Here is a 15,207-nt window from a genome sequence, read left to right as displayed (position 1 = left end):
AAAATTGCTTTTACCAGAGAAAAATTTGGAACAGCTCTATTGCACTCCTTTATCTATTCTCACTGTTATGTCTTACCAGTGGTAAGATTTGGTAGTGATTTACGTTTGCTTTTTAACTACATAAATCTCAAAAAACCTCTTTAAATGCATGTATTTTATATTCCCTATGGATATTTATATAGACGTACTCAGCTTCATTGAAGTAGTTTTGGTGGTTTAGAAATATATTTCCTTAGCATAGGGAAGTTAATCCATAATAAATACTGATCTTCTTGTGGCCCTTATGTGCAACTGCGCAGGTTTCCTACCGCTGTTTTTAGTAAAATGTGATCTCTGGACCTGCTTTCAGATACTACTATTCCTTGTGCCTCAACAAAACATTTGAGAGTTGTAAATGGAATCCCAACACAAACTAACGAAGGATGGGTGGTTAGTTTGACCTACAGGTAACTATTACTTTGGTTAGAAGGACAATACATCTAATAGGACATTTGTTTCAGAATTGTAGAAAATGTTGAACATATTAAGAATAATTCTACACTGCAGTTAAATTCTGTAAAAGCAGAGAAACAGGATTCCTGTGATGTCAGATGACGCCATAGTATGAACGCTGCTAGTGAAATATTTTATATGTTCATTATTACTAACTTAGCCACATGAACTTGTAAAGCATTCATAGTGTTCTGCTCTTTCAATTACTGCAGATGTTTTCATAACATTGGCTTAGCATTCAGCACTAAATTGTTTATTTTAAAGACTGTTAGGAAAAACTTGAATTTCATATCAACATTTTCACTGTGACAGTAGAGCATTTAGTTGCGGAGTATAGGATTGATGACTTACACCCAGGTCAAATTTAGCTTTCTCCTTATATCATTGCATACAATTAAAATTTGTTTGGTATTAAAAAAAAATAAGTAGGAGCTATAAGGAAACCCTTTTCATTCTGTAAAACAAGACCCTAGCACGTACAGCTTATGTTTAACACATGTATTACATTATGGCAGATCTTACTTTGCTACTGTGTAAAAGCCAGAACACAGAATTGCTGCTTCCTGTGTTCATTACTCTGGTTCATAACTCATCAGCTGGAAGTGTGAATCATTAATTTATAACAGGATATATCTCATGCATCAGCCTGCATCTTCTATCATGGAAAAAAAAGTAAAAAGCCTCTTAACCTCTGTGGGGAAAAACATATGCAGTTCAAGTGATGATTCCAGACAGGGCCACTGAATTCTGCCTTAAATGAAACATGAGAGCAAAGGAAAAGATAAAAAAAAAAATATTTTCTACATTGCTTCATTGCTAGAGAAATTCCAGGGTTTCTTCTCATCCACAGTAATCTTTGCATCTTGTGAGATCCCATCAGAACTATTCCTTTCTGGAAGTGTAGCGAATGGTCCAGAAAGACATTTCTAAAGGAACATCAGTATATTCCTAGACTGAGTAACCAGATAGGTGGGCTAAATCACTCTGTAAAAGTTCAACTTTGTTCTGTTTTAAAAACAGCCTTGATATTTGAGGAACTTTTAGACAGGTAAGGTGAATTATGTCTAGGTACCCAAAATTTAAATAGCTAACATTAGGGCAGTTGAACCTGGATTTTTTGCTATGTGACAAAATTCTGTGAAATAGATGAGTGCTTAAATGATTGCAGATCCTTTTATGAATAAGGGATTCCTGGAATACTCCAGTAGCAAAATATATTTTGAACAATTACACGTGGGCATAAAAATGTAGCTTTATTTTGTATTGTTACCAAGGAAGCAAGTAGAATATTTTCTGAAACAAAATTCTAATGACTTCAGAACTTTCTGCAAGAAAACTTACACTTCAAGATGGAATTGTCGTGTCTGAATGGTGAAGGCTTAGTGATACTTAGAAACTATTCTTATTTGGCAACCAAAGCACACCTCTAAATTTTAGATTAATCAATGAAATTTTGTTATATATCAAATCCAGATTCTGGTATCAAGTATATTTAAGTAGATTTTGATGGATTTCATCTGTGTCATGGAATCAACTCTAAATTTGTCCCATATTTAAATAAGAAGTTAACCTTTCTAAGTGTACTAATTAATCTTCTAAAGCAGATGATGAAATCTTGTATAGTAAAATAATAATAAGTGATGCAAATATAACATTAAAGAACTCATTTATACTCCTGATTGTGACATTTTTATAATAAAACTGGGGAGAATCTATATTTTAGAAAGACTACAGCCTTTTGGACCAGATATTTTGCTGCTCAACCAAATTCAATTAAAAAAAAAATCAAACATTTGTGTTATTCTACTGTCTTTGAGCTCCATATAGAATCTGGTATCTATCCAGTAGTTCTTTGCAAAGCTTTGAACATTTGTGTGATTTGAATTTATAAATTGTGAGATTTTAAGCTTTTCTGAAATTGTTGACAATTCTGATTCCCTTTGCAAAATGCTGCAGAAAATAAATGTAATTTTGGAGGCACAACGAAGGAAACTAATTAATCTACATTCCACAGTGATCTTTTTTTTTTCGAAAGAACTGTCATGCCTAATTGCTTTAATTTTACTTGATATATTATGCTTCAGGTTTTCTATAATCACATGTAGGATGTCATACACTGCAGATTGTTTCCAACTGAAGTATGTGGGGACACAAATCTCCTAGGGTTTGTAATCAAGTAGGAACTCTCCACCTTGAGGTCAATGCTTTGAATGATACTTACATGAGTAATGACCAAATGTTGTTTACATCTGGTGGCAGTTTGGGGACTTGCTTGAATGTTTGAGTCCAGTTCCTGTTAAAAGAATTTGCTCAATTGGTTTGTTGGTTTTTTTTTTTTTTAATTTAATTTTATTTTTAAATTAGGTCTCTTATTACAAATTCAGCTTTGAAACCACTAAATGAACAGAGTAACTGAATTGGTCTTTCTTTCTGGTTTTTACACACTAGAGTAAATCTTTGCTAAGTCATGTTACTGTAAGTGTTAAAACTGTACAGCAAAGGGACAGAGACGTGTTTCTGTGTATTTTTCACCAGCAAAAATACGTAGGGAGCAAAGTACTCTTTAACATTTTGACTATATAGAAATTAATACCCTTCCTTTTTTTTTTAACCTTTTTTCTTTTTTTCCCCCAGGAATAAGCATATTTGTGGTGGTACTTTGATAAAGGAGGAGTGGGTTCTTACAGCAAGACAGTGTTTCCCTTCTCGGTACAGTAGTCTGTAACTTTGCAATATTAAAATCCATCTATTTTCAGGAACTTATCAGCACAACACGTCTTCAACTTAAATGCAGCAGTTTTCCCTCCTGTTTGGCTTTAATACTGCTTTTCTAATATAAAAGGCCCACGGGACCTTGGTATTTTCTGCTATTATTGTTGTAAATCTAAAAGAGCTCTGGCTATTTTACATAGAAGCATAAATAGGTTTTCCAAGTGTCATGGTTAGACAATTGCCTTTTTATGAGAATAACCTCATGCCTCTGCTTAACTTGACAGAATAAAATAGAAAACTTGGGCAAATCTCAAAAAGTTCAAAGGTTCATACTGTCCAAGGATCTAAATGTTTGGATACTATTATGAAACAAAAATTAGATTTTAGTAACAGTTAAAGATAAAATTATGTAATGGCTTCAGGCCAAAAACTTGCATTCGAGCATGTTGATTTTGGAATAGCAGTTGGCAGCATAAAGCCATTTCTTCTGAAGAACATTAGTTAAGATCTTCTAGCCTAATCATATTAAGCAGAGTTTTTTGAGTTATTTTATCTTATACTCAGCAAAATCATAACCAACTTTGTCTCATTTAGGTACAAAGATTTGAAAGACTACAAAGCCTGGCTTGGAGTCCATAATATCAAAGGAAAGGGAGAGGAGAAGCATAGGCAAGTCCGGAATATCTCCCAGTTGGTATATGGCCCTGCAGGGTCAGATTTGGTCCTACTGAAACTTAGCAGGTTAGTAGTTGTTATTGTGAATTCCAGGATTTTCATCTGATGGATGAGATTCTTCCTAAATGAGATTTGCAAGTTCATTGCTCTACTATCTCCGGTACTACAGATGCTGTCTCCACGGGTTAAACTTCCAATTCAAAGAAATTTTATTTGGTATACGCAAAAATACAGGTCCATCTACAGAACTCAGATTCTGAAATATCATTCCTACAGTTGTTTTTTTTTCTGATAACCATGTTTAGGTTTGTTGGGAGATTTAAAAAAAAAACACAAACCCACAAAGTACCCACATGGACTAGTATACGGTTTTAATTTATAGAATAAGCACCAGATTGTAACTTAAATCCTAAATCCAAACTTTCAAACTTTCTCCAGATTAACAAAACTATATATTCAAATGAAATGCCTTTATTACTTACTTTTAAGTTTAAAACCCAAGTTAAATAGCATAAAAGTGGTGACAGCATTTCAAGAAATCTTTTGACGGTTAACAGCTGTAGCACAAAAATTAGGTAGAAGAATCCATCACATTCTTTAAAGACAAAAAATGAAGTAAAAGAATTGGCACAGTTTTTGATTGCTGTGGTATATAATAGACTTAATGCCATTTTTAAGATACATTTTAGAAGATCAAAATCCATTGTATCTATTATTTTGTCTCTCATTTCAGACCTGCTATATTGACAAATTTTGTAGAAATAATCCGATTGCCAATTTCTGGATGTACCATTCCAGAGAAGACCAGTTGCAGTGTTTATGGATGGGGATACACTGGATGTAAGAAACTATTTTTAAAAACTAAATGAATACGTTGACAGCTTACTTCCTCTTGTCATTATAGGTGAGGCTGCTGGTATTGCCTGATGCCACAGTTGTCCAACACTTCTTTCTATAAAATACAGTTTCTTTTTTTTTTTTCTAATTTTATAAATCCTTGACCATTTTATCTAAGTTCATTTAATATGGAATATTTTCTACTAGCCTATCCTTTTTTGTTGTTGTTTCAGTGACAGGCAAAATGATTCAAACATTTCAAGGAATGAACTAGAGAAAAACATTGATCTACATGTTAAAAAATTAGAAGATCTGTTTTGCAGAATGCTAGCTGGTTTTTGAAAAAATCTGGTTCATCTGGTTCATCACGAGCAGTCTCCTTCTGTATCCCAAAGTAGGCCGCCCTGTGGAAAAACTCATACAGAAACATGTAATCAAAGACTTTATTAATATACACAACAATGAGCTAGGGATGCACAGGCAACCCTAGGTCTGGTATTTCCTAACTTTTGAATACTTGACTTTGCAACCTTCCTAATGTTTATTAAACACAGTTTTTGTGTGAAGAAAATACAAATATGTGGGAGAAAGACATTTATTTAGTCTGGTAAATGCTATATCTGGCTAATTATGTGTTGATAATAAAGTTAATAGCTGCCAGTTGACAATAATTACTCCAATATTTACTGTGCTCAAATGTTGTTTTGCCACAGACCCTGAGTAAGAAGTAGCAACATACACTGTCCTGGAAGCAGGGTAGAAACTAGACTGGAATTCTGAGTCTCTCTTCCATGTAGCCATTACTCTGCACTTCTTTGTGGGTGGCAATTAATCTGTACCAGCCCTCTCCCAAATGACTGCCTTTGATGTTCCCAGCATGTCCACATTAGCCGTCCTCTGGGGCCATCGGCTGTCTGGGGGACAGGGACATAGGGCTGGAGCACAGCATCACAGGAAAGCTTAGCTTACCAGACCTGATAAGGAATTTGCAATGCTGTGGAGTTATGTAATACAGTAAATACATAACATCTGTCATCCAAGCACTTTGTATTTTATTTTATGTACTACTTATTATAATCCTCACAGAATCCTGGTCAGGGAAGGAAGAAGTGTTACATCCATTTTTTCAAGAAAACAGGATAATAAGTCAGTGGAGAGCAGGCTTGGCATTTTCTTTTGATGGTTGTGCAGAGAATGGGCAGGTCCAGACCCTTTATTTATCTTTGCAGCTTGTACGGGCTTGTCTTTCAACATGTAGAACAAGAGTAAGCTCCACAGGGCTCCTGCTTCCTGACCTTCACACTGATGAATGGAGATTACACAAGGCTGTGGCTCTGCCCTTGCGGGCACAAAGTCATTCAGTGTAGCTGAGCCAGCACAGAATGAGAAAAACTTTACTCTGCTACAGAATTTCTCAAGTCACACGTCCTTCCCTGGGCTGTGGCAGGCACTGTTACACATTAACTCATGTTTAAGGCAGGGAGCAGAATCCTTGCTCCACTGATGGGAGAGAGAACATTTTCAGGCTCTCTTTTTCTGATTTCTTTGATATGACAGGGTAATCTGGTGGTGAGCTGTAGAGTAAGCTGAGTTACCTAGCCCTCTATTCTAATACTAAAACTTTATCCACATATTCTCAAAGAACTGAACAGACAGGTAAACCAAAAAAATACCTTGAAATTCTCATTTGTAGAAAATAGAAGAAATCCAAAATACAAAAGCATGGTGGGGATGGACAAAAATGTGAATACTGCAGTGAAAGGACAATAACTCAAAATACATGAGTAAGTTTATCCAGACTGCAGCTTGAATTATCTTTTCCCCTCTAAAATAGAATAAATTTTTTATTCTCTTTTCAATCCTAGTAGTTAACTATGATGGCCTGCTCCGAGTAGCAAACCTGTTTATTTTGGGAAACGAGAAATGTAACCAATATCTAAAAGGGAAGATCATTGTGAATGAGTCAGAAATCTGTGCTGTGGCTGAAACCATCGGTGCTGGGCCTTGCGAGGTAAATATTGCATTTCCTGATACATTCTTAGGAGCTATCAACCTGACTGTTTCTTTCCAAAAAGTAATTTACTGGAGTTTTTTATACTTATTCTCTCTGCATTACACTCATGCACAAAGAATTATTTTCATCTTTTGCATTGGAAAATGACTTGTGTTACAAGTGTTTTATTTTCTGCCAGAGTGCAGGAAGAGGTTCCTTTGCTTCAACTTCACTGTGCCACCACACCAGTGAAAGATGTACATGAATGTTAAACATGCTCATATGATTGAACACTGTGCTTGTCTGAGACAAATTTGTGTTCTGTATAGAAAGGGCTGAAGTGGTCTGAGTGCTAGTAATAGCAATATATTTTTATTGAGTAGAAAGAAAAGACTGGAGTAAATTTAGCTTCTTAGTTGAAGCATGGGGAACTTCATGCAAAATATATGAGTTAATACCCAATAGAGTTGATAAAGTTATGAAGGAAGGAGAAAGATACAAAAATGTTTTGAGGTTCGTATCACTCAGAAGACTGGAGCATTTGGTCTCCCTAATCAAGGCTGAGCAACATGTCAGTGAGGACAGGAGCACTACTTCAGTGATCATATAGCTTGATAGAGTAGTTTTGCTTGGGACTAGTTTTGATGATGGAGAAAAGACATCTGAGAAGAAATGTTGTAAATAATGTATTACAGGAAAAGATAAATTTTTTTTGCAGAAAATCTGGCTGATGAAATGATATCTAGATGGAGGGCAGTCATGAATGGTGCTAAGTATTTAATATCTGGAGTAGAATAGTTGATTTACTAATACTGATGTTAACCATGTATTGAAACTTTCCCTACCCAAGAGTACTACCAAACTATGGGGAACAGAGATCATGTTCACCAAGCTGAGACCTCTTCCATTTATTATTAATAGTCCACAGGATCACTTTTTTGTTGCAAAGTATTTTCTTCAAAATAAGAATTTTATACTTAATTGTAAATGAGGTCTTAGGCTTGTCAAGGCTTATAAATGAAACATCTGCATGGAAGTCTGCTGGGGTTCCTGCACTTTGTTTTCCCCTGCAAGGGGAATGGACTGAATTAATATTAGCAATCAGTCTTAATCACTGCATGGTTTCCTGCTCTCCAAGTTCCCCTTTGAAGCTACTTTCCTCAGCAGAGAACAGGCAGAGGAACAAAATCAGATTGACAGGCGAAACTCCACTCCTGAAACTGTTTTATGAGCTACTCTGATGGCACTGACATAGTTCATTGTTCATGTGGGAACTATTCTACCAACAGTCAAAAAAACCCCAAACCAAATAAAGGTCAAGCATTGTTGTTTCTCTGGTGATCCAGAGAGAATACAATGCTAATTGTCTGCTTTTATTTTCTGAAACAATGTCTTGCTATCTGATATGAACATTTACTGTCTAGTTTTGCAGCTTGTTTTCTGGGTTCAGTGTACCTTTAGCCCAAGTAAAAACTGTAGTATCTATGTTCAAGTCCGAAGTCTATACAAATGTATCTAAATTATTGTTTCAATCTAATTTAGACTGGATGTATTTTAGTGTTAAATAAGATCTTGATCTCAGTGGGTCATACTCCGAATTTTCACAGAATGCATAAACTGGTGCACAGGTATCTCATTCATTCAGAATAATAAAAAAGAGCATTTAAACAAGTTATATCTCAAAACTATGTCTAAAAAATATTACCTTTTATTATGTTTGAGATCCTCCCACCTGTCTAGTACACACAGATTCTCATCCTAGGGCCTTGCAAGATGATTGACTGAAAGATATTAACCTGCCTCTGTCAGTAGTCTTGGATGCAGAGCCTGTTATCATAACAAAGACGTTTATCAGTCACCTCACATTCTGCTCATCTGGTTTATATTTACATAAACAAATATTATGCCTGCAGGTAGCTGAAAGAGGTGAATAAGATCTGATAGTCTGAAGTCTCTAGAACTACGTGTAAAGATGGATCACAGGATTTAATTTCCATGGAAAAGAAACAAAGGGTCAGAGGGCAGCTTTGTCATTGGTTCTCATAAGTTCTGGCTATGAAAAAGATGTGGGAAGTTGATTTATATCCTATGGCGGAATAACACCATCGCCTGTTCATTGAGCAAGGTCATCCCCAAAAGAAACCACTCAGTAGGATACAGGTGGGAGTGATGTCTTGAAGCGTTTTGAGAAGTGACATTCTTTATGTTTATCTTTTCCTAGCGAGATTATGGTGGTCCCTTGGTTTGTGAACAAAACAGGCTGAAGATAGTTGTTGGTGTCATTGTTCCTGGCCGTGGATGTGCCATTCGAAATCGTCCTGGGATTTTTGTTCGAGTCTCATATTATTCCCGGTGGATACACAAGATTATGATGACCTACAGAAAACCCTGAAAAACTCAACAACTTTCATTGAAAGATTTTGGACAGCATGGAATTAATGTCTAATGTAAAGATCAACAATTTTTTAATTACTTGATAGTCAAGTTTGTTGAGCTTCATTTAATATTTATGGGTGTTTTTGTTTGTCTATCAGTGTTGTTTTATAAATGTTGGAGTGACTTACAGTATATGCAAGTATGGTGACATATCTCCTGAAGATACTTGAATGGGTAAACAATTTCACAATGACACTATTACTGGATGATAAATGATTCTGTAGAAATAGATCATATGACCTGTTTTATGCTGCTCTTCGGATTATCTTAGAAGGAGAAAAAAATTATAGTTTTATTTAACACATTCTTTCCATGAGCCATATATTTCTCTTCATATATGACAAAAGACCTACTGAGAGATATATGCAACTGTCAAGGACAGCATATATGATCATATTTCTCTTCCCCCCTTTTGAGAGGTCAAATATTGCAATATTTTATTAAAAATAATCCTTTAATAATTAATCTTTTAATTATTGAAGGACTTTGACAAGCCTGCCATAAGCAGAGTTCTCATAGAAGTCACTACAAGTTCGGGTTTTTTAACAGTGCTTATAGACTTTAGTTCTGCACTTGGTTCCTTCACTGTATATGTGATCCTCTAATAGATGTTTCAAAACACTTTTTGCTTAGCAAACCATTGATCATTTCTTTAAAGTTTGACCCAGAAATAACTGAATTTCCAATGCTAAAGACAGCATTTTGTACAGTTTGAAAAGTAATTCTGGAAGACTTTGGACATTAAAATAAATGTCAATCAAATATGCCCAAGTCTTTCTCAACAGACAAGTATTAAAAATTCACTTGGTTCTAGTTATTTCATGAAAGGAGCTCTGTATTTACAACAGGAAAAAGAACAGTTAAATTTGGCACCTGGCTGGGAAACTTAAGACTGGGAAAAGTAAATTATACATTAATAGTTTTTCAGAGGCTTGAGTTCTTTGCTAAAACCTTACCTAGATTTGGACAAAATTCTATCCTCTGTATTATTCCTTTCAGGATAATAAAATTATTGCAGAGATTGATATGATCTTGTATATAGTATGGACAACATCATCAACAGTTTAGTAGCTTGTGTTTCCTACCTGCGTGTAGAATCATCATTTCCTTTTATGTTGATGGGGAAAGGGAGCAAAAAATCAACCTCTATGAAAAGGATTTGTTCTCCTTTAGGTATTTAGTTGTATGGCTGGAAGTATTGTACCAATACATTGTTATAGATGGCACTGATTACCCTGCAATTTCTGGAAAATTGATGCAACATATATATAATTGTTAGTTTTACTACTGTACATGTAATCGCATAAGTAACAACACTGTTACTTCACTTGCGGCCGCATAAATTGTAAATGCTTTCAGTAGCATTTCCAGTAGGGTGTGTGTATCATGTCTAACTGCATAGCCACCAAGCTGACGCAGTGGTGTAGACATACAAAAGGACATTTCATGCAGAAGACACAGAGTTGAATTCTGCCCTGGCAGAAAGTAACCACTTCAGGGGAGTTCTCTTGGGAGACCAGCCCTCGTGTTGACTTACCAAATTTTCTTCAGCAGTGCACTTTGACTTCATATCTCCTGGTGAACTGGGATGAGTTTCAGCTTGTGCTTAAGTAGCTTGGCTTGCTGAGATTTGTGACAAGCATCCAGCGGATTCTACTGGCACGTAGGAAGAAGTCTTTCAGCAAGTAGAGCTTCTAAAATTCCTCCCAATGTAAATAGTCTCATTGGACAAGATGTGACTTCTCTGTACAGCAGGTTCGAGGTTGTGGATGCTACACAGACAGTCTGTCTAGGTCTGTGTTGGCCATCTCCAAAGACTTTATGATCCCTTTGGCCTCTATTAATTACTAGGCCTAATGAGGGCAGGATTTAGCCAGTTGTATTTACAGTTAATTATTGCCATGTATGTGAAGAGTGTATTCTTACCAAGTATATACTGACCATATCTTATAGAAAGGATTAACTTTTGAAGAGAGACTTTTAAAAAACTCCAAGTGAGTTTTGTTTTCTACCACAAGTAGAATGTGGATAAAATATACAATTTCATGTTCACTCTTTGTATTCTAAGAATTGTTATGTGCTCATTGTATTATATTTGCAGGCATTTTGTTATGTCTATCTAAAAAAATTGAATCCTAAAATATTTTAGTTATAAGCTTCTGCTGTGCAGAAGACTGTGATTTTTATATATATATATCACACACACACATATATATATATATATGATAAAAATACTGTTTTTTGTTAGACAATGTGTAAGGATTTTTACCTGTTTGTTCTGGGCAGTGTCTCAGTAAAATAAATTGTGCAGAGTTGATGCTCCAGAACTTAACAAGTTTTTATGCACTTGCTTACCAGGTACTTTTGCTCTCCCTATCTCAGTATGGAGGGCACCTGAGACCCTGAAGAGCAAGGGAAGAGAAGAATAATGATATGTGGTAATGAATTTGTACTTCATTTATTCCTGTGAATATTTCTTGTTGGTACCAATGGTACTGTACCAGGCAACTGTTATAACTACAGGATTCTCTTAAGAAAGGACATGCTATAGATATTTTTTTCACTGTTGTATTTTTCTCTCTAACAAGGGAACCTGATCTTGTGCCCATCTAAATTCCTGGAAAGCCTCTTACTAACTTCAGTGGGATCTGGACTTCTCTTCATAAATGTGATTTTATTCATATTAGGATAAAGTGTACAGAACTTAAATTCTTATCTAAAGACATTCTTAAGCTCCATTGAATTTCATCTTCATTCTCCTTGCTGTATTGCTGTAATTAATCCTTGGTCTCTGAAAAATGTAATATCTGGTTATAAAATTTTGGAATTAAGATATAAGAGCTGATTTTTTGCTACTGAAGTTAGTTTAACTTAATTATTGTTCTTCTTTGGGCATTGGAACTGGCTGACATTTCTTCCTTTAATTAATGAAAACATTTTCCCCTTAAAAAACCTTTTTTCCCTGTCTCTTTTTCTCTCATAAACTTCATGACCCTCAGAGAAACTTAGTTGTCATTGGGAATGTACTGGTCTAGATTTTTTTGCTGCTACTGCTGAAATCTTCTTCTCTAGTTTAAGATTAAAATTCTCTGAGGCATTCTGCAATCCATTGCTGCAGGTAATGCCAATATACTTGACAGAGCTACTCACTTGAGTTGATCTTTTCAGATGAGGGTCCAAATATATCTCCAAGGATCAAAATCTACTCAGGCAAAATGTCCCTTGAATTCAGTGTGTGGGATTGTCAAAAGAGCAGGGCCTGAGAGCTGCTCAGTGCTTTTCCCAACAGCTGTGCACTGAACCACATGGATCCCTGGACACTGAAAAGCACACAGATTCTCTACTCCAAGGCAACTGCAGCAGGAGTCAAGGCTTTATCATCATCCTTCTGGAAGACTGATTGTAAACCAGTCAACCCCCAAGGAGACTGTATGAAGCCTGTTGGATTGGTTGTTTAGCCTTGTTTTCTTATCGATTATTTTCTTCCTCCCTCATGTGCACTGGCATATTACTGGTTTTGAATGTTGGGGCTGCTGGCGGGAACTAACATGGGTTTTCACCCTAAAATTTTGCAGTGTTCCTTTTTAAACATACTCATGGGCATTTGTGTGTAGTGTTACTTTGCATGGGATCTAACTTCAGGGAGCTGCCTGTGGAATTTAGTGTAAGATAAGAGTATTTTTTCATATTTAATAGGGAAAAATAATCTCCCATTAAATGCAACTTGCTGAATGCCTAATGAAAAGGGAACACTGTGGTTATAACTTGTATTACAAATCTTCTGTAATTAACAACATCTTCATTAGTTAATAAAGTTGGTATTTTTGTAACCTTGTTTACTCTTATTATTCTTAATAAAGTATTTTATAAAAAACCAACAACTTAATTAGCATTACATTTATTATTTAAAGAGGATGGTTGGACCCCCACTGCTAGGCTCCCAGTTCTAATTTCAGTGAGGGATTTTAGTGTGCATAGTAAGGAGGACTGGTGATTTAAAGATATTCATGTGTCCAATAACAGAATTGCAAATAAAATGAAAGATAGAGCTAAATACATGGTTATCCTGCTGAGTTTCCCTAAGACCTCTCTGATTGAATTCTGCACTGAGAATGGCCTAAGCATAGTGCAGTGAGAGTATATTTGCAGTCAAAGGATGTGCTTAACATAAACATGAATATTTTCCAAGAATTTTGTAGTTCCTTACAATTTCATTATGAGAGGTTTGGAATTTTAATTTTTTATATAAATATACTTTACATTAGTGGAAGGGGCTCCCCTCACAGTATCACTTAATACTACTGATGGTGTGAATGAAGATGTAAAGGAGACCAGTAACTTACAACAAACATAGGTGCTGCTGCTGCACTTAATATCACAACCAGCCAGCAGCTACCAAAAAAGGAAGCAAGTAAGACCCTTACTAACCCCACTAGACTAATGTCTGCATTCAGCCAAGTATTGTCAAGCCCCTACAGCATCAGAGCATTCTGGTAAGTTCAAATAAGGGACAGTAAGTTCATTACTTCTTTGTCATTATCCAGCTGAAATTTCAAAGTGTAAGTTTTTCTGGTTACACTGTGGTTTTGGTGATTTAAACATATATTTGCTCCAGCTATACCAACAGTGAATCATTCTTCAAATAAACTTATGTGCAGAATGTTTGAAACCTGATTTTGAATTTTCCATGGAAAACATTGTTTTCTTTTTGCTTTTAGTCCAAGAAAGGGATTTTGCAATTGATTCGTAAAATCATTGGATTTTATCAGGAGCTCCTGAAATCAGGGGGAGGTTTGACAATAACTTCACCCATGCAGGAATGCTTCTAAAGTTATAAAAATCTAGAAATTGTCCATATGTCAAAATCATATTTTGCTACAGTTTTACATTCTAAGTATTTAGTATGTTCAGGTGACCTGTCTGTCTTCTGGGAGCCATGCAAATTAACTGCTTGTACAGCAAGTTACACCACAAAAACCTATAAAGATATATTACCTTCGTATTACACTCTGTCATGACTTTATCTTTTGTAGTTGCAGGAACACTATAATCTGCAGATGATAAATGATGGAAACCCACACTGATGCTCAGTGCTTGAGTTCTGGTCTTTGTTTTTTAACAAGCCTCATGTAAACAGAGCAGGCCATTTAGTAGAGTTTAGTTGTGTATCTATTCTGCCTTCAAAAACACCGATTTGGACAGCTATGTTCCAATAAAAACCACGTGTAATAAATAGGAAAGAAAACAGCTGGGAGGAAAAAGGCAAACCATAGAAAGATTAATACCAAAGTAAGCCCTAAAATCAAATAATTTCTTTTTTTTTCATGTTGTCTCAGTTTTTATAACGTAGGATATATGGTATGAAAAACTGCAATAGAATAGTTTAACAACTAAATCTACTTCGCTGTGGTTCACAACTCTTGGGAAGATGAAATGCCTTCTCCACACGGTCACCGAAGATGTAGGACAAGTTGTGCTTCTGAGGCTGAAGACCTGATACTCCTTGCATTCAAATCACTATCAAAACACTCTTCTAAAGAACTACTTAGCCCCCATCTAGGGGTAATGGATATGTCCTAAATCTTCTTTCTGAGTCCCTTAGACCTTTTCATGGGATTTTTTCACATCTTGACTTAGGAAAGTGATCAGGGCACGTTCCAGACTGTTAATGAGTGGCAGAGGAAAAAAGCATATGTTTCATTTCAAAACTGAGCATCAAAGTTCCACTTCAGACTATCAACTTTTCTCAGTCAGAGTCTAACTGAATAATTGATGTTTACTATTTAAATATTTTTCATTAAAATACTACTACTAGTAGTAGTAGTAGTAATAACAATAATATAAAGAATAATTTTAAAACCCACGATGAATGCAATTTCTATTTAATGTAGCTTTTATATACATAATAATAAGTTCTTTAGGGAAAAACTCCCCACTAGAGCAAAAAAATGTACCACTTCGTAGTTCAAGGGTCGGTATTTGTTCAAGATATCTCAAGTTGTGTCTAAGTTAGGGTTGTCCTCAGTTGGGTTATTTGATATATTCTAATGGGAGAAAAATAT

At 35.5% G+C, this 15,207-nt stretch overlaps 1 protein-coding gene across 2 annotated transcripts in view; it reads left to right on the top strand.

Annotated features, from left to right (window-relative positions):
• The window catches only part of HGF (hepatocyte growth factor), a 58,625-nt gene extending 45,680 nt beyond the window's left edge, over nt 1-12,945 (top strand). The window contains exons 13-18 of one of the 2 annotated variants that reach the window (XM_027639982.1): nt 350-446; nt 3,127-3,201; nt 3,799-3,945; nt 4,613-4,719; nt 6,582-6,727; nt 8,931-12,945. In XM_027639982.1, the coding sequence (XP_027495783.1) occupies nt 350-446; nt 3,127-3,201; nt 3,799-3,945; nt 4,613-4,719; nt 6,582-6,727; nt 8,931-9,101 (743 nt within the window). In that variant the 3' untranslated portion in view covers nt 9,102-12,945. Of the gene's footprint in view, nt 1-349; nt 447-3,126; nt 3,202-3,798; nt 3,946-4,612; nt 4,784-6,581; nt 6,728-8,930 lie in introns of those variants that run through there. The other variant, XM_027639984.1, reaches the window with a different exon arrangement.
• The last annotated feature ends 2,262 nt before the right edge of the window (nt 12,946-15,207 follow it).

The sequence above is a fragment of the Corapipo altera genome, unplaced genomic scaffold, assembly GCF_003945725.1.
Source record: "Corapipo altera isolate COAL_440 unplaced genomic scaffold, ASM394572v1 1b, whole genome shotgun sequence".
Taxonomy (NCBI): domain Eukaryota; kingdom Metazoa; phylum Chordata; class Aves; order Passeriformes; family Pipridae; genus Corapipo; species Corapipo altera.
The sequence above is the reverse complement of the archived record's forward strand: the minus strand, read 5'-3'. Positions and strand labels throughout refer to the sequence as shown.